This window comes from Pseudorca crassidens, chromosome 7 (genome assembly GCF_039906515.1).
Source record: "Pseudorca crassidens isolate mPseCra1 chromosome 7, mPseCra1.hap1, whole genome shotgun sequence".
Classification (NCBI taxonomy): Eukaryota; Metazoa; Chordata; class Mammalia; order Artiodactyla; family Delphinidae; genus Pseudorca; species Pseudorca crassidens.
In genome coordinates, this window is record NC_090302.1 from 56,125,034 (window position 1) to 56,150,126 (window position 25,093).

Here is a 25,093-nt window from a genome sequence, read left to right on the forward strand (position 1 = left end):
GTGCAAATACTTTGCAATTTCAGTACTTCCAGCTCTTAGTGAGGAGAAGTCAAGCTTGAAGGAGATTTCACTACAGACCAATGGTAAATACACAAGTGTAAACACAGCTCTGATTATGGTATTTGTTAATGATTGTCCTTTGTTAGTGGCTTTTGGCCCAAATGCATCCTGTATCAGGTAAGGCTGCTAAATTCGAGGTCACAAGACTGAGTTCAGTGTAATGCTCTACTTCTTTGCTAACTATGTGACCTTTGATAATGACCTCTCTGAATGTCAGTTTTCTTATCTTTAAAGTAGGGATAATGATACTTGCCTCATAGGTCAGAATATAATGTATTTAAATGTATACAGTCTTGTGACCCCCAAAGATACCCTGGTCCTAATCTCTGGAATCTCTGAATGTTACCTTATATGGAAAAAAAGTGTGTTTGTAGATGCGATTAAATTAAGGGACTTGAGACGGGTAGATTATCCTGGATTACCTAGGAAGGCCCTAAATGCTATCATAAATATCCTTATAAGAAGGGGGCAAAGGGAGATTTGACTCCAGATAGAAGACAGAAGGCTGTGTGACCACAGACGTAGACATGAGAGTGATGAAGCTACAAGCCAAGGAAAACCAGCAGCCACCCAAGGCTGGAAGTAGCAAGAAAAAGATTCTCCCCTAGAGCCTCCAAGAGGGAGGGTGGACCTGCCAACACCTTGACCTTGACCCAAAATGGATTCTGGACTTTCAGCCTCCAGACCTGTGAGAGAATAGGTTTCTGTTGTTTTAAGCCACTGAGTCTGTGGTAATTTGTTAGAGCAGCCACAGGAATGTAATATCGATCCCACTGAGATACAAGAGATGGTTAGAGTTACAGGTCCTATGGTTTCTTAGACTTCCCCCAAAGTCCAACAGTTCCATGAAAATGAGAAAAATGTAAATTCTCATGCTCCTGTGCTAGAGAGAAGCAGAGGCAAGATTTAGGAGAAGCCAGGGGCCCTGGTTAACTTCAGGGCTGAGGTGGCTTTATGGGGGCTTGATGGTTCTTCACAGGAGACAAATAAGATGTTTGCAGATACCTTTCAGGCAAAGCATTGCTTCTCTAGTGGCCCTACTACAGCTGGAGAGTGAGGCTCCAGAGGGCTTTAAGGGGTGGGTGGAACTGCCCTGCTTGGAAGAGGGGCAGAATTCTGTTGGTTTTGCTGGGAGTGAGGGGGCAGAATGAGCAAGTTGCCAGAGGCTGAATGTCTATGATGCCTTTCCTTCAACCCCTTCCCTCTTCATTCAAGTTACAAAAATCAAAAAACGCTGGGTGTAGTGGATTTTTCCTCAAAGATGTTATTGTGAAAATTTTCATATATAGAGAGAAGTTGAAAAAAATTAAACAACAACCAGTCGTATACGCACTACCTGGATTTTCCAACTAACATCTTACTACATTTATTCCATATCTACTCATCTATGCATCCTCTAACCACATCAATCCATCTTATTTTTTGACGCGTTTCAAAGTAAGTTGCAGACATCAGTACACTTCTAAACATCTCAGCATGTATCTCATTAGCTAGGGTGGCTTGAGTGGATTTTTTTGGTGCAAAGCACAGAAGGTGCTTAAGCTTGTTCCTGAACTGACACAGGGAAGAAGCAGGGCACCAGACGTGGACACAAGTGTACGGGGCAGAAGCATGAAGAAGTAAAGCCTGGGAGGGCACTGAAATTTGGGGAGAGGCTGGTTTCCCACAGGCCAGGGGTTGGATTTGGAGATAAGATTAACCATGTCCCATCTGATGTCCAAACTGCATTCATACAGGCAAAGGCCCAGTGGTGAGGCTATCCATGCGTGGGCAGAGGAAGCTGAAATGGTGCTTATAAGCCCAACAATCTTTTCTGTGCTGGACACAGAGTAAGCTCATCAGTGCAAAAGTTTAAAGGAAAAAGATCTCTGATTTTTATTTTAAAAAATATCACCAGAAGGAGAAGAAAGAGAGAAAGAAATAGAAGAAATATTTGAAGAAATAACGACAGGGAATTTCCTCAAATTAATGTCAGACACCAAACCACAGATACAGGCAGCTCAGAGAACACCAAGCAGGATAAATGCCAACAAAAGCTACACCTGGCATATCATATTCAAACTACAGAAAATAAGAGATAAAGGAAAAATCTCTAAAGAAGCCAGAGGGGCAAAACATCTTACCTATAGAGCAGTCAAGATAAAAATTATATCCAACGTCTCCTCGGAAACCATGCACACAAAAGAGAGTGGAGTGAAATATTTAAAGTGTTGAGAGGAAGAAAACCACCAACTTAGAAGTCTGTATCCTGTGAAATTAATTTTCAAAGGTGAAGGAGAAATAAAGATTTTCTCAGGCAAACAAAAATTGAATTTGCTGCCAAGAGAACTACCTTATAAGAAATGTTAAAAGAAGTTCTTCAGAGAGAAGGAAATGGTACAGGGAAGAAATTCAGCTCTAGGAAAGGAAGAATGTTAGAAAAGGAATAAATGAAGGTAAAATTTCACATTCCTGAAGTAAAACACACACACACACGTGTGTGCACGTGATCCCCAGGTCTTATGCTTTTAACTGAGTATCTTGCCTTGAAGGATGATGACTCTGAGGAAGTCTCCCAGGGAGCAGGAGACCTGGGGCACAGTGACTTGGCCCAGACCTGGATGAGGGGTGCTTGCTTCTGCCTGAGCTCTCCTGGGTGGGGGGAGGGGAAAGAGAAGACCCAAACCTGCCTACAAGATGACATCCTGTCCAGCTAGCAGCTGGACGCTTAGCTTTCCAGGTGGCAGAGTTGCTGAAGACCAGAGGAAAGAAAAAAGCCAGGAGGCCACCTGAGGGAGGCCTCTGGCCACAGGAAGCAGCAACATCACTGAGGCAATGAGCCAGGGGCCACCAGAGATGCCGTGAAAATTGGGGATGATGAAGGTTTCAGACACCCCCAAGATGGCTCCGCATCAGAGCTATGGACCAGGAGCTGCAGACCCAGCCACCTGCCTGAGCTTGCCACCATGTTGGCTTTGCCTGCACCTCTAGCTTGAAGCAGCCTGGGGTAGGAGAGGGAGGAAGAGTATACAAGTCATGGCTTTCCTCCCTGTTTTTGTGCCTTGTTAGCCAAAACAGAGAGATCCCCAGGCTAGAGATTTGAATTTCAAAGTTCTATGCTCAGGAGAACTGAAATGGAGCAAGAGGGCACAGGTCACCATATGAGGCAGAGGCACGGGAAACTGGGAAACGGGAAAGGCCTGCCGGGTTGACCTTCTGGAGACCCACACACCTGCCCTCCCTCAGTGCTGAACACGTTTGCAGAGACAAAGGCAGGCTGGGTACTTCCTGCCAGGGACTCTGGTGCCAAAACCCAGTCTCCCTCTGTTTGGTCAGGGCTGCTTAGTTCAGAACCAATATGATGGTTTAGGCATTTGCCTCAAGAAGAGACAGGACCAGCTAACCCAATGCCAGGGATGGAGTTTGCAACAGCAGGGGAAAGGACTTTTGAGTTGGGTCTGGCTCCGCCACAGACCTTTGTGTGACCTGGGTGGGTCATCTCTTCCCTCTGTGTCTCTGCCTCTGCTCTCAGAAGAGACCATTCATCACCTTCAGATCATTCACACCAGCCCACTCTTTCTGTGGAGGGTGCAGAGGGCAGTGAAAGAGAGGAGCAGGCTTATGTCTGGTGGAAGAGTGGGGTTGCCGCTGTCCTTAGAGCTACTATCCCCAGATTGTGGGTAGAGAATGTTCCCAGAAAGGCATGATCGCAGCAGACCAGATGTGGCCCAACATGTGAGGGTGTCAAGAGGCCAGGGTGGAATGGGCTGGCCCAAGGCCAGGGAGGGGTGGCCAAAAGGACATCCCTGGCCTCTAAGGAATAGCAGGCCCAGGCCTGGGGGTGCTCAGATGGCCTTCCTGGGAAGCTGTGTGTGGGCTCACCAGCTGGGCTTTTCTCCACCAGCCAGTACTTCTGCCCAGGCCAGAGAACTGAATGGAGCCAGCGGTTCTCAAACTCTGGCTTGTGTTAGAAACACCTGGAGGAGCTGTTAGAACATGGATTGCTGGGCCCCACTCAAGAGTTTCTGATCCAGGATGTCTGGAGTGGGGCCTGAGAATATGTTTTTCTAACCCATCCCCAGGGCCTGTTGCTGCTGTACAGTGTGAGAACATCTGAACCATGGGGAAATGATTATATTTTATGTGACATCATGGTAGATGCTATATGTATATCATCTCATGTAACCCTCACCATGACCCTGCTGGGTAGATGCTGGGCAGTCTGTGAAACTCTCTGTTATGGGTTGAATTGTGTCCCCCCAAAGATACATTGAAGTCCTAACTCCTAGTATGTGACCTCACTTGGAAATAGGGTTGTTGTAGATATAGTTAGTTAAGATGGGGTCCTATCGGTGTAGGGTGAGCCTTTAATCTGACTGGTGTCCCTATAAGAAGACACGGACACAGGGCTTCCCTGGTGGCACAGTGGTTGAGAGTCCGCCTGCCAATGCAGGGGACACGGGTTCGTGCCCCGGTCTGGGAAGATCCCACATGCCGCGGAGCGGCTGGGCCCGTGAGCCATGCGCCGCTGAGCCTGCGCGTCTGGAGCCTGTGCTCCGCAGCGGGAGAGGCCACAACAGTGAGAGGCCTGTGTACCGCCAAAAAAAAAAAAAAAAAAAAAAAAGACACGGACACAAAGAGAGGGCACAACACCATATGAAGAGAGAGACACAGAGAAGACAGGTGACAGTGAGGCAGAGATGGGAGTGATGCATCTACAAGTTGGGCAGTGCCAAGGATGGCCAGCAAAACCAGAAGTTGGAAGAAGCAAGGAAGTGTCCTCCCCTTCAGGGTTCAGAGGGAGAATGGCCCTCTGATCCTTTGACTTCAGACTTGTAGCCTCCAGAACTGTGGAACCATACATTTCTGTTGTTTAAGCCTCCCAGCTTGTGTTATTCTCTTAGAGCAGCATTAGGAAACTGATAGACGCTGGAGCCAAACTGCGTCCTTGCTGTTCCTCAAGGGCCATGACTCTAACTGGCAAGACCAGGGAACCCTTCCTGAGCCAAAGAGAGTTCTGGACATGAGGTGGCCTGCTGTGAAGACATCGCCCAATGGGGATGCTCCATTCTGGACAATGACCAACCAGCCCCATCAGATCCGTCAGGTAAGGACTGCAAGAGTGATGAGGAGGTAATAAGAAGTATCAGAAGGAGTGGTGGGTACTTTTGCTGACGAGTCACTATAGCCACAGTCACCTCCTTAATGAAAATGGGGCTCTCCCCAGCCTCCATGAAGCAGTGCCAGCTCAGCCTTGGAAAAGTCCTGTCCTTCCTAACACTATACTTCTCCACCTCACCTGAGGCCGCCTATGGGTCTCTCTTTGTAATCTGGAAGAAGCTAAACAAATAAGAATGATCCTAAAAAGAATGATTGTGCCCACCTTACCACTGAGCAAACTGAGACTAAGAAAGGTCAGGTAACTTATCCAAGGTCCCATGGCTAATAAATAGCAAAGATGAGACTTGAACCCCTGGCTTCTATTTTAGCACTGTATTCATTTGTCCCTCATGGGAAAGGCCCAAGCAGAAGCTCTTGGGGTGAGGTAGATTCTAGTGTTAGCATTCCACATTTTAGTCAGTGCCCCCTGAAGAGCACAAAATGGCCACACCATGGGCCCCCGGGAAGGTTATCCAGCAGGTAGTGACCTTGACAAGCTGCTTATAGGTGATCACTCCCTCTCTGGCTTTGGGGCCCAGAATGGGACTCAACCCTGCATGTCTGCATGCATTTCTCTAATAAGCATTTATTAAATACCTTCTGTGTTTCCCAGCCTTTGAATGTTAATTGTCTATGAAATTCTTACATTTGAGGCATTATCCTTCCAACTCTTAACCACTAGCACAGTACCCCTCTCCCCAAGCAAACAATGTGATTTATACTATCAAGGAATTCATACAGGAAAGGGGTGTATACCTCATGTTGTCCACGCATAGTATGAGAAGGGCATACTCCTCACGTGTCATATAGCTCTCACATGACATAAGAGGTTCAGAAAGGGGAAAAGCAACTCAAAAATTTTTGGTGACTACTGAGTTCAGTCCTTGGCATATTGTAGGTGCTCAAGAAATATTTACTGACTAGGTGAAAGAATTTGGGCAGTGTTTCTGTTAGGAAACACTTATCATCAGAATCAGTTGTAAAGCCATCTCTTCATTCATTATTTTATTCATTTATTCAAGAAATAGCTGTATACATCAACTACACGTCAATTAAAAAAAAAAAGAAATAGTTGTGAGCCCTTGCTTTGGGCCAGCAGCTGATAATGCAAAGGTGAATGAGACACAGTCTCTGCCCTTGAGAAGGTCAAGGAATAATCCACATGGAGAGTTCCTGGACACATGTTCTAAGTAAATAACTGACTCTGGGGAAGGGGAGCCGGTCTTATAGCTGTCCTATGCCGGACTGTGTTTAATTCGTGGGCAGTTTTCCTCTGGGGGAATCTCCATGTTTAAGCATGGGGGTTTGGCTATCTCCACTCTGCCAATTACTAACTAGTGACCTTAAGTAAGTTACCCAAACTTCCTGGGCCTCAGTCTCCTCTGTTAAGTGGTGGTAATAATAACACCCACCTGACAGTGCTGTGTGGGGCTTCAGGAGAAAATGAGATAATCCACGTTACTCAATTCATTCACTTTCTGGCACACAATAAGAATACAATACATTTAATATATATTTATGGGCTGAATTCTTTGCGGAAAGGGACTCATTATAGGCTCTTTGTTAAATACTTGAAGGAAAAGGCCAATCACATGAGAAGCTGGACCTATAATGACCCTTCGTGGTGATACAGCCCAAAGGGTGTTCTTGGAGCACCAGGGCCAGCGAGATCTGACTCCACACAAGATGGTTCGAGAAACTCTGCTAGCAATTGCCTTCCCTTGAAGATTCATAATGTGCATTAGCATATTAAGGATGTCAGAAGAGTTGTAGTTAAACAAAAGACATCTGTTTAAGTTTGTTTAGATCAGTGCTTTCCCACCGTATTAGCCCAGTAACATACTTTGGGAAAACCAAAACTCCTGAATTTAGACCTAGAAGGAAACTCTGGGCAGAGAGAGCTGGTTGGGCCCTGAGTGCCTGCCTCTGGGTGTTTTTTCTTTCCCTTTGGGGTCCTCTCACTTTACTACTTTTGCCGCTCATGACTTCCAGGGCTCCGTTAAAACTCTTTGGTTACTCCTGGTAGAGCTGATACTGGCTGAAGTATTACAAAAATTTTACTGAATACCTCTAGAAAAATACAAAGAAACATCAAGAAACACACCAACAGCCTGATCCCACCACAGCCCGATGTGGTCTCCTTCAGACCCTGGCTGAGCTGCCTTCTTTTGATCCCCAAAGGGCTGCACAAACCTGTATGCACAGTAATTGGCAAAAGGAAATCTGCCATTCTGTTGATCAAATTCAACCGTAAGCTTGAAAGCCAGCAGCACCTGATGCTGGTCCCACATTGGTCTTGGGGACTACCACCGCCTCTTTAAAATGAGGTGTCAAGCTTGGGCCCATGAAGCTCCCCTAAACTAACTGATAAATGGACACTGGGTTGGACCAATTGAATAAGCTCAGGGATAACTCACAGGAAGGAAGCGCAGAGATAAGGCAAACAAATGATTTGACTCACAAGGTCAGTCTAAGTTTCAGCTTGTTTACCAGCAGAATGTCAGAGATGATGGATTTATCCAGTCCATGACTATTATCCTAAAAAAAGTCCACATCTGGGATCTCCCCTTCAGATAACTCAAGTCAACCATCTTATTTTTAACATAAGAAACAAAATCAAAATGCTATGTAGAAACTTCTTTTACAAAGTAAATTGGAGTTGAGTTCTTTAACTCTTAAAAAGTCTGACATAGACAACATATCCCTCCATCGTCTCCACAGACTTGGTAAGAAAGAAATTATACAGCGTGGCTCTGACCTTGGGCAATTTCAAGTTCCACCTCTTCCCTTTTTCCCCCAACATTATTCTTAAAATCCCAAGATCTCACTCCAGACGGATGAAACTGCCTAACTCCCCACTGAATTTGTTCTTTTTGCTTCACATACAGAAAACACTCCCTTTGCATGGAGACAGTTGGTGTTTTTATCTGTTTAAGGTCTGTGGGTTATTTCCAGGCATTTTGGGGGAACAGCAGGAAGACAGAGCTGAGTAGGGCTTATGGGAGAGCCAAATGACCCTCTCTTACTGAAACAGCCCAAAGCCTGTTATAAATGGTCACTGCCCCCAAAATACAAAATCTATGGGAACATCAAAATGTCAGCCCTTAGAAGCCAGAATTTCTCATGGGATTGTAGATATGGTGGCCATAGAAGAAAGTCTGGAAAAAGGCTCTGTGCCAGGCAATGGAGATACAGAGGTAATGTGAACCTTACCGCCTGGAAGCTCAGGAACCCATGGATACATCAGAGATGAACAGATACGTCAACATCACGTAGTAAGGGGTAGGATGGAAGTGCAAACAGGGAGCACCTGGCAGCCTTCCACAGTCTCCTGCAGGACTTTCTCTCACAGTGCTTGTTAGGAAACAGCAAAGACTTAGGGAGACTTCTCAGGGATAAATCCTCACTTGAGGAGCCCTGTATAACTCGACAGCCACCATTTGCCAAATGCTGTAGAGGTCTATCTTTGTCTCTCTTGCATCCCTTCCTTCTTATTTTCGTAACAAAAAACCAGACTCCCTCTGAACATTTCTCCTTCCCTGTTTCATTCAGCCTTGATGCGGTGTGAAACACTCCCGCCCCCAAGATCACTCCACGCCTAGACAAGGATTTGGTATGAGACCCAAGCAAGATTCTCCAATGAATCTAAATCTCCTAGGCAAACAAGGATGAACAGCTGATTTCTTCCTGATGGCAACAACCTGAAGGGCCATTCATTAATTAATTCCTTCTACCTGTGTCCACAGAACTGCTCAATTCTGTTCCTTCTTAAGGCCTGGTTTGCTCAGTTTTTCCTTTTTAATTCTGTGGGACACTTTTATAACCTCCCATTAATTTCCTTATATCCTTAAGTAGCCAGAGTTGAGTTTCTGTTGCCAGCAACACAGGAACCCTGACTGATGTAAGTGTTCACTGCACACCAGGCACATGAGCCCTCACCTAACAGCCCCCCTGAGAGACAGATACTGTGTTCCCATTCTGAAGATGACCAGACTGGTGCTGAGAGCCTTGCATAGCGGAAGACCACATCCAGTCCATGCTGAAGCCAGCATTTGACTCAGAACCAGAATCCAAAGCCCAGGCTTTCTCCTATTCATCCCTCCATGTCACCAATACATTGTCCTGACATTTAAGGACAGACTGCTGCTTCTAGATTTCATGTCGATATGATTTAGTTTACAAACTGTTTTCACACACAATGGCATACATAATCCTCACAGCCACCTGGGTGGTAGATGTTTTCATGACACTGGAAAACAGATTGACCCCAAGTCTGGTCAGCCTCAGTTTCTCCCCTGCTTAAAAACTTTCTGTGACGCAACACAGCCTGCAAACTAAGCCCAAAAGCCCCAGCATGGTGTTCACGTGCTCTGAGATTCAGAACCTCAGGTCTGAACTCCTTTTCTGTACTTTGAACTCCAGCCGTACAGGACAAGCAGTTCCCCAAACCTGCCAGGCCGTTCCATGTCTCTGAGCCCTCCCTCCATGTGGATGTCACCTTCCCACCCTCCCCCCAAGTTGTGACTAGTAAATATTTACTTGTCCTCTGCATGGAATGTCCGCTCCCCATCTCATGCCTGGTGACCTCCTGCGTACCTTTCCAGACTCAGAGGAAGCTCATCTTCCTCTAAGAAACCTCTCATGTACCTCCTGTCCCCAAGAAGAACCCATACCCCTGCTACTCCCTGGGCAGGAATCTGGGGTGGCGCCCATATGATCTGACATCGTGGTGGGCATTGAGGTTGACCTCAATAGCTTTCCACTCCAAAGGTCATTCTAATCCAGCCCTGCAATTCTATCCTTCTTGGTAGTGACTGGTCAGAAGTGGCCGTGGGGTTATTAAATCCCATTTCTGATTTATTAGTGGTCTTTTCTGCCCACCTTTGCACCCTTAGAAACTGGGCCATTGTTCTCATACTTGAGCCAGCTTCTGTGCACGCATCAGCGCTGACGCTAGCTTACCTGTTGGAGGGGGGAACCAAAGGAGTCCTCCTGACGCCTTCCTGAGAGTCCAGCCTGAGGCTGGCAGAATCCGACTCTTGCTCTCGGGTGCCTGAGGGAGGAGGGGGCTCCTGCTATCCTCCAGCAGCCCCCCAGGCAGCTGGGGCTTCCCTGTTAGGCCCCCCGCGTAGACACACTTTCATTCTGCTCCTGTCTGGACCTCGGCACTGCCCCTCCACCTTCAGAACTTCTCCATCTGACCGTCTCTTTACTTCACAGGCAATAACTTGTTAGCTCATTAGCACTAAGCAGTCAACAGGCCACAGCTGATCACTATTAGTTCATAGCTTACCTTGCTATCCCGCAGTGTCACAGCTGTTTGCACCTTCACAGGAGATCAAGCTTTAGTAACTTCCAAGGCACTGCACTGGATAATTTTACATATTTAATCTCATTTAAATCTCACAGCAATTTTGTAATAATTATTTATTCCTATATTGTAGATGAGGTTGCTGAAGCTCAGAGAGGTAAAGAAACTTGCCCAAGGTCACACAGGTAGTAATGGGAGCTGGGATTCAAGGCCATTCAAACTGGGTCCAGGACCCCACTGGGTGTAGGGCTGTCTGCAGCCTGCCTCAATAACTGCAGAGATGTCTACCTGCCTTCTCCACTTTCTGAAAAGCAAGTTCTCTTTGTTCAGCTTCTCCTCCAAAGGGCAGCAGCATCAACCCCCCTTTACAGCACTGCCTTTTATAACATTCTAGCATGTTCTGTTGAGGTGTGTGTAAGAGGGCAAAAGCTCACAGTCTTGTGGGGCACTGAAGAAGGTTCTAATCCCCAAGGAAGATGAGTAAAGAGGATTCTGGCTCCTGAGCAGTGTGAGCAGGAGGGTTTTGAAAAGATCAAAGAGGCATCTCTGCAATCAGTCCCAGTGGCTTATCAGGTGGGCCTGTAGTGCAAGGGGGGCCAAGGCCCACCAGGTGGCAGCAGAGAACCGGGCAGTGGCCAGTAAGGTGTCACCTGGTCCAAGCTCTAACCCTGGGACTGGGGCACAGGAAGGGGCAGCGCCACATCCAAACTCAAAGCAGGTTTGAACTGGGCCAGAGGGGTAGTGGGTGGGGCAGCCTTGTAATAACATTGTTGCTAAACTTACTCTGTTGAGCAAGAGCAAGTTTAGACACTGTGCCAAGCAGGTGGTAATTATCTCCTTTTACTCTCACAACTAATCTAGGAAGTAGATACTATTATTAGCTCTACTTTTTTAGATGCATGCAGTGAGGTTCTAAGAGGTTTATGATTTACCCAAGGTCACACAGATTGAATAGAGGAGGTGCAGGCAGTTCGGACTCTAGAGCCCCGACTGTGAGCCTGGTGGCTGGGTGGCTGGGTGTTACACTGCCGGGGAAGATAGGGAAGTCACTAGGAAGGAAGTGTGCAGGGTGAGGGCAGGTGGGGCCTGGCTTGGGCTGGCTCTGAGGCGAGCCTGAGGCCTAGGCCAGTCCAAGGACAGTGACTAGGAGCCTTAGTCAATGGGAACTTCTGGGGGCACTTCCAGGAAACAGGATGTGTAGGGTTTTCAGGCTGAGGTTCCCTGGGAACTGTTATTTGAAAAAAGCCACCCCAGCTCATCTTGGGTGATTCACCCTAACAGGACTGGGCACCTCAGAGGCTGCAAACCACTCAAAGACCTAAAGAGTTGCCTTTGTAAGATCTGATCAGGGCTCCCTCGCTGAGCTCCAAAAAGCAGATTAGCTGGAAAGGAAGTGACCAGACCGGTCACAGTGTCCCCAGTGTGCTGGGCCTGGTCCTGTAGGCCCCTCTGGGGAAGGCGATGCCAGCTGCCTTGTGGTTTCCACCCTGGAACAGTGTCCAGGCACTCTCAGGGACCTGGAACTAGCTCACATCACCAGGGGACTTGAGCGAGACCTGGGAGCTTCCCCTTGCCCTGAGATCCAGGTCAGTACCTCCCTCTTCTCTGGTCCTGCTGCCAATCATCCAGGGGGCCATGTTAGTTAGTAGAGTCCAGCTTAGCACAAACCTTCGGCCTCTTGGATCAGAACTGCATCCTTCTTTCTAGACTAGCACCCACCGCTAGGCCTTCCTGGGAGTTATCAGGTGTAATCCTGAGGTTCAGGTTGAAGTTACTCTCCCCAAATCCCTCAACACCAAAGATTTGTATCCTTCCTGATTTTCTTACAAGATCTCCTGAATCAGCCTCAGTTCTGGGAATCCAGACCAAGTCATGCCCCATTACTCTGCCCCAGGGCCTTTGCACTGGTTCTTCTCTCTATTTGAAATGCTGTCCCCCCATCTTTTTATGAAGGACTCCTTCTTGTCATTCAGATCTGTTTGCATTTTCTCTCTCCTTTTCAGAAAGAAGAGGATAAGGATCTCACCTAATAAACATCAACCTCCCCCACCCTGTTTTATTTCCCCCTTGCCATTTCCACTGATGATTATCCAGTAGGTTGATAATGCCCTCACACAGAACAGTCCAGTGGAAACTGGAAAGCCAGAGGATCAGGAAGGAGGGGGCTCTTGAATATTATGGGGAAGGGGACTTCAGTGGTCATTTAATCTAAGTCCTCAGCTGGTGAGAACTCTCACATTCCTTTATTCTGGTGGGTGTTTTGTTTGGTTTTTGCTTTTCCACAATGGTTACAGAGAGCTGGTGAGCAAAGATAATTCTGTCCCACTGAAATGCTTCTGGGCTGTAACCATTTGACTCTTGGAGTAGGCTATAATGTCAGGTTGAATCTGCCCTGGTTTTAATAAAATTCTAGGTAGGTCATATACTACCTTCAAAGAGGAAATTTTGTCTGCTCCTTGCAAATGCAAGAAACCCACACTTCCCAGGGGACAGTCATCTCTGAGGGCATCACAAAAAATCTGGGAGCTCAGCTCAGGAATATTTAGGGATCCTCTATTTCCTCTTCTTGATCAGGAGGTCATGGTCCTAGATGACCTCCAGGTCTGAGCCCAAAGTCTCACCAATCCTTTGAGGTAGAGATGAGGGAAGGTATAGGGTGCCCAGTTTTATATATATATATATATATATATATATATTTATATTTATATTTATATATATTTATATATTTTTTTATTTTTTATTTTTTATTTTTTTGCGGTACGTGGGCCTCTCACTGTTGTGGCCTCTCCCCTTGCGGAGCACAGGCTCCAGACGCGCAGGCCCAGGGGCCATGGCTCACGGGCCCAGCCGCTCCACGGCATGTGGGATCTTCCTGGACCGGGGCATGAACCCGTGTCCCCTGCATCGGCAGGCGGACTCAACCACTGCGCCACCAGGGAAGCCCCCCAGTTATACTTGAATTTCAGATAAATAACAAATTTTTTTTTTTAGTAAAAATACATCCCATGCAATAAGTGGGACATATTTACATTAAAAAATATTGCCCGGACACAGTTATACTAAAAAATTATTCATTGTTTATCTGAAATTCAAATGTAACTAGGAATCCTATATTTTATCTGGCAACCCTACAGAGAAGGGATTGGCATTTAAAATTAATGGCTTCCCTAAGATGAAACCCTGGGATTGGGGAAAACAGAGGCCACAGTGAGCTGTGACTTTTTGAGGAGAGGAATGAAATCGGTTTCTTTCATGCCAATTAAGCAATCACAAATGACTCCATCAGAAATCCAAACTCGTGACTAACATGGGACTCAAGACCAGGAAAAAAAATTAAAAAGATTAAGAGCCAGAGAAGCAATCTTCACACACAGGGCCAGCCAGCAGACGGAGTGGATCCCATCCAGGCAGGTAAGAGCATTGCCATCTCACCCATTCTTTCAGAACAGAACAGGGTTGGGAGATTCTGGTGTGATCCTCCAGCCTCCATGACTCCCGGCTGTCAGCAGAATTCCTCCTCAACATTTATAATTCTCCGACTTCTGAAGGTTCACAGAGTCTCCTCCTAGGTCCTCCCTCTAGGCTGCCAGGAAGCAAAGCAGAGAAGCAGGAGAAGCAGTTGTTCAGGCTGCAGCTGGCTCATGAACAGCTGTGTCTGCTCCCTTGAAGAACCAATTTTCTTGGCTCAGGTGGGATGAGGTGCATTTGATGAGCCCACACTGTTTGCCAAGGCTCAAAGCTGGAGGTATAGATTTACAAAAACAACTTAATGCAAAATTAATTAAGTTTTGTGTCTATCATTTTGAGCACAGAGTTCACCCCTACATTATTCACCTGAGATGATCAGTGAGTTCAAGTGTGATTTCTTCTTTACAACTGGGAAGGGAAAATTACACATGAAATGCCCCAAGGAATGGGTTCGTGGGGTAAACTCTCTGCTCCTCGCTCCCACTTCTCTTCAGCTGTTTTAAACAGGCTCATTAATACAACTCTATGGGGACCAGACCTTTGGGATTCATGAGAACAATAAGAGGGAAGAAAAAAGCACACTAGCAAGGAGAGAAGAGAAACCATTGTTGATTTTTAGCAAGCACGCTCTAATCATGACCACTGAAGTTCATGAGCTTTTTTTCTATTTGTTTGTATCATAGTTTAAAATTTTGTATTTTGGGGCAGTTTCATTTTTTGGAAAATGGGCTTGGAGGATGCTGTGCTAGGCCACACACACATTATGTCATCATAGCCTTCTATTTGTCCAATGATCAATATAAAATAATACCTTTGGAGAGAAATAACTCCTCTTATTAACCACAGTCTTGGACCAGGGAAAGTAAGGAATAAAAATGCTTCTTGTTTGTTTCCCTACAAGTTTATGGTATAGAGTCAAATTAAAGGTTACTTTCCCCCCCCCCCCCAAATTATAACTCAGTTTGAAAGTATTTTCCTTTTGTTTGTGGTTCTTTCTTTGAACCTGAGCGATTTCCACTTGATATTAGTGAAAGAAGGAGGTGCAAATCCTCTCACAGGGAGAAACCAGAGGGTTCGGCTGTCATTCCTGGTCACCTAGCAAGAATGTCTTTGTGGGTGTTTATGAGATGTAAGAACATGCTGCATGTGTGAAATGACACTTGTGTGCCCCTGCTGTTAGGTGACCCGAGGTCTGACCCCACAAGATGCCAAGAAAAGAGGCTCACTACATCTATGGTTCCCCCAAGAAGGGGCACGGCCATTCCTACATCACAGCTGAAGAGTAAGTTCAAAACCAGACGCAGCGGGGTTTCCAGTTTGTCTTTTGCTTACACAGCCTGCTGGCTTCCCCCAGCACATGCCTGTCTGTAAAACTCTCTAGTGTCTATTCCTCCAGAAAGTAAAGACCCTGGCAATGAGGTGAGGAGACCCTGTGATCCTACAAGGGACCTCAAGCTTCTCTGAGGCCAAGGAGGCAAGGAGGTAGGAAAGGTAAAAAGCTGGATCTTGCCATTTTTGTCTGCATTCTTGGCTATGAGGCATTCATTGTAGGTTCTCAGGCTGAAAAACATCTGTCTGGGAGCAAGATGCCTCTTTCCTCAAGCCTTGCCTGTCTACTCCACTCAGGCTTCCGGATGTGGTTTGCAGACAGAACAAAGGCAAGTTGCCAAAGGGCAAGTGAGGATGAAGGGTAGATGTGTGTGACTCCACCTGCTGACTGACTCCAAGGTGATTCAGGGTCATAACCTTTGCATCAATACTTTATCCTAAAGAAAGGTGTTTCGTATTATGAATTAACTTAAAATAAGTATTTACATGATTAGACATTTCTAAGTGCTAAGCATTGTATACCAGCCCAAGATGCTATTCTTGCCTTTGAAAAAATCTTACAACCTAGTGGGAGAGTTAGGCATGGGAGTAATTTCGGCAAGTGTATGTGCTGTGATGGGAACACAGGCTGTAGGACACAGTCTGCATGGATGAGAGTGGGCAAGGTCGGGGGATAGTGGCAGGGCCCCCCCCAACCCCGAGTGGAGACTCCAACAGGACAAACGAGGAACCTGGTTTTTATGTGGACCATCTCTTAAGTGGTCTGCTCAGAACTTCCTGCAAACCTGCTCTCTCGGGAAAGAACTGTTGAATAGCTTTACCAGAATGACCTAGCAGGGGCAAGAGACATGAAGAACCCATCAAAGGCACCGAGGAGGAGTTCAGCCTGGAGCATTTCCTCAGAAGACCCTAGTGGGATTCTCTAACATCCCTGCATGGTCAACTGGGAGTGGAGGTGGGGAGATCTTCTGAAAAAATGTCCCAAGAGCAAAAATATACTCTTGCACATGGTATTAGGTAGGATATCTTTCAGCTCTTGTATGATGACTCAACAGACTCTGTGAAACCACCGTCAAGAGAGGTTCTCAGTTGAGGGGGCATAAGCCGCCTATAGAGCTTGTGAAAATGCAGCTTCCTAGGCACTGCTACCCAAGAGGCTGACTCAGTAGGTCTGGGGGTGGGGGGCCCAGGATCTGCACTTTATTTTATTTTATTTTTTGCCGTACGCGGGCCTCTCACCACTGTGGCCCCTCCCGCCGCGGAGCACAGGCTCCGGATGCGCAGGCCCAGCGGCCGCCGCCCGCGGGCCCAGCCGCTCCGCGGCACGCGGGATCTTCCCGGACCGGGGCACAAACCCACGCCCCTTGCATCGGCAGGCAGACTCCCAACCACTGCGCCACCAGGGAAGCCCCAGGATCTGCACTTTAACATGCATCTCAGGCAACTCCACTGCAGAAGGTATCTGGGTGACATCTCAGGAGCCCTGCCTGGCTGGGCAGTGGGTTCTTGTGTTGTGTCTGGCACATCCCAGTGTTCTCGGCTCTCACTAGGCATGTGTGAGTGCAATGTAACTGTGCACGAAGAGCTGGAACAGAAGGCTTCCCTGGTGGCGCAGTGGTTAAGAGTCCGCCTGCCAGTGCAGGAGACATGGGTTCGAGCCCTGGTCTGGGAAGATCTGACATGCCGCGGAGCAACTAAGCCCATGCGCCACAACTACTGAGCCTGCGCTCTAGAGCCCACGAGCCACAACTACTGAAGCTTGCGTGCCTAGAGCCCGTGCTCCGCAACAAGAGAGGCCACCGCAGTGAGAAGCCCGCGCACCAAAATGAAGACCTGACGCAGCAAAAAATAAATAAATTGAAAAAAAAAATAAAAGAGCTGGAACAGAGCTCTATGTGTGTCAAGATGTCCAAGGGGGTGACCACAGACCTAGGGGGTGGAATTAGAGCACAGGCATGCTGGGAGTTGAATCAGCTGCCTCCAGTCACGAGAGCCCACTGAATGTCCCTGTGACAGCTTCATTTCAGGAAGGGGCGATGCAGCAGGAAGGGCACTGGCTGGGTACCTCGGGCCAGTTGCTGGGAATGCTGGTTCTGCCGCTCTCTGGTGGTACAACCTTGGGCATTTTACCAGCCTAAAATCTTGAGGATGTCAGATGTGAAATGAACATTCTACCCACCCCAGTGGATTGTTGCGGGCCTATAGTGGGGTGCTTGCCCCAGTGCTTGGTGGGGTTGTTGTGAGAATTCGATAATCTAATGCATGTAGAATGGTTATCATGGTGCCCAGCTTACAGCAGACATTAAGTCAATGTTCCTTTCCACTTCTTTTTTGTGGACTGAGAGTTGGGGAGAATGTTTTAAACTAGCCCTAATGAAAAGAAAAGATAAATATGTTGTCTCATTAAATATGTTGTCCACATAAGGGTCAGTTGCTACTGTACCTGTTGCACCTGGAACTTGGGTGCTGGGGCCCAGGCCAGTTAGCACTGCTGCTGTGGGCACACACCTGAGAGGTTTCCAGAGATGGTCCCGTCCCTGGGTACGAGTGCTGGAGGCCTGGTGGGTGCTTGGTGTGGTGTGGAGTGGGACACTCCTTGGGGACTGCTCTGACTGCAAAGCCCCTGTGAAGAGAACACATTGATGTACATTTCATTATAATCTGGAACAAGGTTTCTGTACCAAGATGTATCTGTCTATCTCTCGGGCCAGGGCTGCAGGGATTGGCATCCTGACAGTGATCCTGGGAATTTTACTGCTCATCACCTGCTGGTACTGTAGAAGACGAAGTGGATACAGAAGCTTGAAGGTGGTAAAGTTCCCACTGCTGTGTCCCTCCAGATCAAGGACCTCCTTTCTCCTTCTTTCTCTGAATTTCTGGGGAGTGGGGGGACATTCTCATGATCACCTCTAGCTCTGATTCCTGGTTCCAATGAGTCTTCCTCTACATTGTACTTCTTGTAACTCTTCCTTTGCCTCTGCCCACGTGTGAACACCAATCAGGAACTTGGTCCATATTTTTGGTTCCACTCACAGGAAACTCGAGTGCCTATCTGTGTGTGTAGCTGAACACTAATGGTTTGTGGGGCACAGGAGAAGGGTTCGTGGTTCTCTTGCACAGTGAACAGCAGCATTTGAGACACTCCAGATCTTACCAATCCTTCTGGGGATTCCCACTGGCCCTGTTACTCCACTTAGAGGCCCGCTCCTCTCACCTTGCCTCTTCACCCCTTTCCTCCCAGGTTGCCTGGGAATTCCAAGTTCTTCTAACTCTGTTAGCAAGCAACCCATCATACCCAGGACCCGTCCAGCCATCAGTGCAGTGAGGAAACCATCCACCCCTCAGCAGCACAAAAGACCACCAGGTTTTTAACAGATTCCTTCCTCCACTGATGGCCAATGTGGTTTTAATAGGATTTTTCCTCCTTTACCCATACGAGCAGGAAGTTAACAAATGACACGGTCCAGCCTTGGGGTAGCAGGATCTTCCACACATGAGAAACATCAACAGAGTCTCTAAACTGCAAAGACGACAGGTTTCAGAAACCTTGCTTCAAAGCCAGGTAGCACTTTGGAACTTAAGCATTCTCCACTGTGAGAAATGGGATGGAAGGAGAGTTGCAACTTGCTCTCTCTCTTTCTCTCTCTCTCCCTCTCTGCCTTGTTATTGCAGATCTGAAAGCTTCTGAGGTTGATAAGTAATGGAAAAAAATTTATATTTACAAAAGATGTTGGAAAGTTCCAGTCCTCATTCAGCAAGCACTTCATGCAGAGAAAGAGGTTCTGTGATGGAGGGGAGGACCGGCCTGGGTGGAGGGTTGGAGCCTGCGGCAGTCTGAGGAGAAGAAAGGAAAGGGGAGAGCTGTAGCTTCAAGTTCTTCTCCTCCTTGCCAGGAAGCCTGGGCAGTCACATGTGTCCCTTTCCCTAATGCCCATCTTGCCATAGCGTCCCAGATACCAACCATGGAAGACAGGGTGACCTTGGGGGGATACAGCCACCAAGCAGCAGCCCTCCAGTGTGGTGACAGTTATGGGAAGGAGAAGTTTCTGAGCCTGAATAAGACTCCAGACCAAGTTCTGTAGCAAAGCCTTGGGTTAGGAGGTTAGGGATAAAACTCTTTGCTCTCTGCCACACACTCCATGTGTACCTCTAGCACTGTGTTATGACATTGCCTTGTAATTTATTTACTTTTTGCTTCTTCACCCCTTCTCTTTCTCTCGTTTATGAGCTGGGACAGAGAATATTTCTTATTCATCTTTGTAACTCCAGTGCCTAGCACGGTGCCTGGCACACAGCACTCACCCAATCGTATGGCATAAGGAGTTGGTCTCATTGTCTGCCATTGACTTGCTTGGTGGTGTTAGATTTTCATTTCTCTGAGCCTCATTTACTCTATTATACACCTAGACACAGATGATATAACATGATGTGTATCAGTTTTTATTTAATATGTTTTCTTCTATAATTTAAAAAATTTCATTCTATGTTTGCATATTTTAAAAGTTTTTTAAAATAAATTTATTATTTATTTTATTTATTTACTTTTGGCTGCGTAGGGTCTTCGTTGCTTGCGCGTGAGCTTTCTCCAGTTGCGGCGAGCGGGGGCTACTCTTGTTGCGGTGAGCGGGCTTCTCATTGTGGTGGCCTCTCTTGTTGCGGAGCACAGGCTCTAGGAGCGCGGGCTTCAGTAGTTGTGTCTCGCGGGCTCAGTAATTGTGGCTGGCAGGCTCTAGAGAGCAGGCTCAGTAGCTGTGGCGCACAGGCTTAGCTGCTCCGTGGCATGTGGGATCTTCCCGGACCAGGGCTCGAACCTGTGTCCCCTGTATTGGCAGGCAGACTCTTAACCACTGTGGCACCAGGGAAGCCCTATGTCTGCATAGTAAAAGAAAAATGATTTAGTCTTTCAAGGAGTAAAACCTCTACAAACTCAGTATGTTGGTACCCATTTCCTAACTGTCCACGATTGCTAGCTTGATGCTACCCGGACAAAAAGGCAATGTGTTTTGTTTTTCTTTTTCCTTTCTGCTTCAACACTCTCATCTTAAATGTGTTCACTTGAAGAGTAACAGTCTTAGTGTCGTGAGCTCAGACACTGAGCATTTTGCCTGGTGTAGTTCAAGTTCAACCTGCCACCCTCCATTCCTCCAGGCCTAGACCAGTGATTTGCAGAGTTTTTGGAATTTTTATGAGATAGAACTGTGTTTAAATTCCCTTGTTCCCTAATGTTTAAAAATGCTGTCATTTATTTTTTTAATTAATATTAAAATATTGTTTTGAGACTTTCATATCTCCTGAAAAGCCATGTCGGGGACCAGCAGTCTAAGAAGTTTAGGCAAAATTATGTAAAATAGTGCATTAAGTACTGCATTTAATTACATACTCATCTCCCTGTCTCTCCTTGGTGATTCTATTTTCATTATAAAGCAGAAGAACATAAGTGATGAAAAACGCAAGTTTTGGGTACCTGAATCACTCCACATGTAGCAACCTTCATTAGGCTTTGAAATATGTTTATTCTCCCACTTACACTGACCACAGAATGGTAGAAAGGTTGGTTGGAATTAAGGTCTCCTAAAATTTCCCCTTTGGCTAACAATTCCCCTTAGATCTGAAAAACATCTTCTGAAAAGAAAGACTGCTTTTTGCAGCAATGTGTCTCAGAGGAAAATGATTTGTAAGGGAGTGGAAGTTGGCTTTCATATTTATCAGTTTTACTCTTTCACTTGGGAAGTTTAGGACATAATACTTTTAATTCTTGGGGAAGAATTTAAAGTCTCTGCTGATAGCTCAGTTTACACTCATGTCTTGCGGTGCCATGTCTCTCAATGTATGGTCAGGGGCCTTTGCACTTGAATCACCTAGGGTTCTTGCTAAAACGCAGATTCTGGGACCATCTCTGGTGGTGGGACCCGGGAACCTATGTTTTAACACACACACTGAAGTTTGATCAAATACAGAGAATTGGCAGTGAACTGGGGAAGTGGCCCACGCTCCTATCCTATGGCAGGTGAGGATTAAAAAAAAAAAAGAAGAAGAATAAAAGCAATAATTGAGGTAAAGGGAGAGAATGCATTAAACACCTTACCTGAGATATATTGCTGGGAGTGGTGGAGGGGAGCAGAACCTCCCTGGGCCCTCATGTCAAAATTGGGGTTCTTGTGCTTATATCTTTCCAAGGGGTAGTGTCAATAATGATTTCAGACTAGAGTTTAGGAAAATTACTTCTTTACAGTCTGCACACTGTGTAGGTATCACCTCCAACCATGTGTGGCCTCATCCAATTGATGTTCCAAACACTTCTCCTCCCTGGGAGACCTGCCTTGATGCCCTTCTCTTCCAACCCAGTAACCCCAATAATCAGCCATGGTCTGAAGACAAGCCTGCAGAGGCACTGAACACCTGCACAGCCTCCCTGTTCCAGCCCCCCTCAGCCAGGACCACAGAGAGCTGCTCATGCCCTACTGGTGGACTGGGTTCAGATATGTTTGGGTCTGTATCTTCAAAAGATGAATTAGGTGCGAGCATTTAAAAGTAACAGTTTACATAAAAATCTTAATTTCTAGTTTCTTTTTTTTTAAAAATCAAAAGATCTGGCAAAACTGGCAGCTATGCAGTGGTCTGTCCCTTTAGATGGGATATACACTCCCTCCTTTCCTATGGTCCCCACTTGACCTCCTCCTCCCTCTAAGTGTCTGAGCCTAGCTGAGTCACCCCAGGCACAGGCGATAAGAAATTGCATTGTCTGGAGAGCAGTGGTTCTCTGTGTGGCCCTGGACCAGCAGGATCCACATCACCCAGGGAACTTGTCAGAAATACAAATTCGTGGGCCTTCACCCTAGACATACTATGTAAGAAATTCTGGGTGTGAGCCCAGGAATCTGTATTTAACAAACCCTCCAGGTGACGCTGATGCATTATAAAGTTTGAGAACCACTGCTGTGGAGAATTTAACAGTAAAAGCAACTAAAAGTTAGTCTGCTTTTTATAATCACAATGTGCTAGCAATTTTAAACAATGTCAGTAATGAAATACTCCCCCTCACTAGGATGGACCGCTCCTGCAGTCCCCATTTTGGTATGTGTCTCTGCCTTGCATAAATGGTTGTCATTCTATTCTAGGGAGGGAAGGCATTACCCCCTGAACCTATGCAAACCACCGAACTAAGCTTTTACCCACCCCTCCCCCAATAACTCAAGGTGCACGACAGCCTTTGACTGACTTGCCATCATTGTTGTGATGTGACTTGGAAGCTCAGTGCTAGAGCCACAGCATTTCTATCACAACACAGGCATTCGTACTGTTTCAGATATTTTGCTGTCATTATGGGGAAGGCAGAAATAGACAGTGTCCCTGCTATCAAGTTGCTCATATGCTTGTCCTTACTGTGATACCAGCTCCTGCTTCACTAGCTCTGATCTCTTCCACTTGTAACCATTCTCTGAGAGCCATTTTTTAGATTCACTCTTTTTTTCCTTCCTTTCAAAAATATTCATTGACTAACTAGTGGGTGTCAGGCACTGTACTAGGTGCTTCACCTTTAGTTAATTCCCACAACAATTTTGAGATGTAGGCGATATTATCTTCATATTACAGATGAAAACACTGGAATTCAGAGAGATAAAGTGACTAGCCTGAGGATACACAGCGAGTAAGTGGCAGAACCAAGATTAAAACCCATTCTTAAAACTTTGGCTTCTTCCTCTTTTCTTTAATGGACTCAATTATTTTTTCCTCACCCACTTACTTTCATGAATTCACATTTCAGGACAAAAGCATTCATGCTGGTACTCAAAGTACCTTAACAGGAAGATGTTCATGTGAGGGGCTTGGTCACCAGGACGCCAAACTGCCTTTTCAAGAGAACAATTGTGAACCTGTGGTAGGTTGAGATCCTGCATCTTGATGTTTTTGTGTATGGCTGGTTTCAACTTAAATGAATAAAATTATTCCCATTTAGAAAGCAAGGGCAATGTGAATGTGCTTAATGCTACGGACTTTAAAAAGTGGTTAAAATGGTAAATTTTTGTTATGTATATTTTACCATAATAAAAAATAAATAGTAAGATTAAAAACAAGGGAATCATAGAGATTTTCTTAAATTGTGTCCTCTCATACCCAGATTTTCCAGGGTCAATAATGAGACCCCACATATAAGATCTACAGGAAGAATTTGGTTCTGGTTACAATATCCTTTTGTCTTATGTTTTTAGTATAATTGCCTTTGTCCTGAACATAGATATTATCTAACGGAGAAAAAAAAGTACCTACTATTAACTGTATAGAGTTGCACTGTCCAATAGGGTAACCACTAGTCACATGTGGCTATTGAACACTTGAAACAGAGTTGTTTGAATTAAGATGTGCTGGAATACATAACAGATTTCAAAAACTTAGTATGAGGAAAAGAGTATAATTCATTAATGATTTTTTTATTGACTACATGTCAAAGTGATAATATTTTGGTAGGTGGGGTTAAATAAAATATATTAGTGAGATCAATTTTACCTGTTTCTCTTAATTTTTTAAATTGTAGCTACTAGAAATTTTAAAATCACATATGTGGTGCACTCTATTTCTATTGGACAGTGCTGGTATAGATGTAGTACGTCATAGTTTTTGAGAGCACTGACTCCAGAGCCAAGTTACTCCATGACTTACCAGTTGTGTGATCTTCGGCAAGTGACTTAACCTCCTTGTGCCTCAGTTTCCCGACCTGTAACATGAAAACCTTGAAAATACTCCCAGGGTTGTTGTGAGCATTAAATGAAGGCTGACACATTTGTGCTCTGTTGATAGTAGCAGTGGCCTTTAGACACGACTATAGGGATTTATGCTTGTGGTAAAGATGCAGTGCGATCAGTGTCTGTTTAACAGGATTCAAGAATTCATTAGTTAGGTTTGGGGCTTCTACTGACAAGGATAATCCAGGTATAAATAAGTTTCTGAAATTTTTGGGAAGCCACTTAGCCCTTTTTCTTCTCTGCCATTGTTTCCCCCAACAATGCTTCAACATATATACTTGTGTAACCTAATAACGATTACCTCATTGGGTGGAAATTAGCTGTGGACAGTTAAACAAGTTTCAATCCAGAGCAAAAGTATAAACATCATGCTAACTATTTTGACTTAATCCCTCTTCCAGAACCATATGTACTGCTGCCAAGCCCATGCTCTCCTTTCTCACCCTTACAGGTTCCCAACGCTCCATATGCCTATGAGAAACTCTCCACAGAACAGTCACCACCACCTTACTCTCCGTGAGAGCCAGGAGGCCCCTGAGAGATGCTGAAATGATTTCCCTCACACTTTTTGTTGAATTTGATGTGGACATGTAATGTTCTGCTTCAGAATGCTGTAGAAACAGTGTACATCATCTCTACTATTAAGCTGGCTGTTAAATTCCTTATAGGGCAACTAGCAATACTGATTGAGGAAATGATGAGAAATATTAAAATGGGAAAAGCTTCGTCAATAAACATGGTAATGGATGATACTCTCTGTGCCAGTAATAATAAATCTACAGTATTATTTTCTGAGGGAGATCTTTCAAGTGTGTGTTCTGGGATCATCTGATTTCTTTTTAAGTTGAAATATGGCTAGTAACTAACAAACTGCTATTCTGATTTTTGAAGACGCAGCCTCTTGACCTACATGAACTCTAACAGGACTGTTGCAGGTGAGTCTGTGCTGCAGAGCACTCACAAAGGATACCTTTACAGGTTTAAGACCAAGAGCTAAATGACCTACCAAATTATAGTCAGATTCACCTGATCAGGAAAGTGTCAG

General features: G+C 45.8%; 1 protein-coding gene across 1 annotated transcript; it reads left to right on the top strand.

Moving 5' to 3' along the window:
* The first annotated feature begins 13,800 nt into the window (after nucleotides 1–13,800).
* Nucleotides 13,801–24,800, top strand: MLANA (melan-A). Its single transcript, XM_067742427.1, has 5 exons — nucleotides 13,801–13,921; nucleotides 15,159–15,260; nucleotides 18,019–18,115; nucleotides 23,073–23,186; nucleotides 24,500–24,800. Exons 2-5 carry the CDS (start codon nucleotides 15,184–15,186, stop codon nucleotides 24,566–24,568), a joined length of 357 nt encoding a protein of 118 aa, XP_067598528.1. The 5' UTR covers nucleotides 13,801–13,921; nucleotides 15,159–15,183; the 3' UTR covers nucleotides 24,569–24,800.
* Nucleotides 24,801–25,093: the final 293 nt, after the last annotated feature.

What these genes read in the sequence shown, in the direction of transcription:
- MLANA (XM_067742427.1), top strand. Translation starts at nt 15,184, where the DNA reads ATGCCAAGAAAAGAGGCTCACTACATCTATGGTTCCCCCAAGAAGGGG. An exon ending in TCCTACATCACAGCTGAAGA is followed by an intron (nt 15,261 to 18,018) that starts GTAAGTTCAAAA and finishes CTCTCGGGCCAG; the next exon opens with GGCTGCAGGGATTGGCATCC. An exon ending in AGAACAATTGTGAACCTGTG is followed by an intron (nt 23,187 to 24,499) that starts GTAGGTTGAGAT and finishes TCACCCTTACAG; the next exon opens with GTTCCCAACGCTCCATATGC.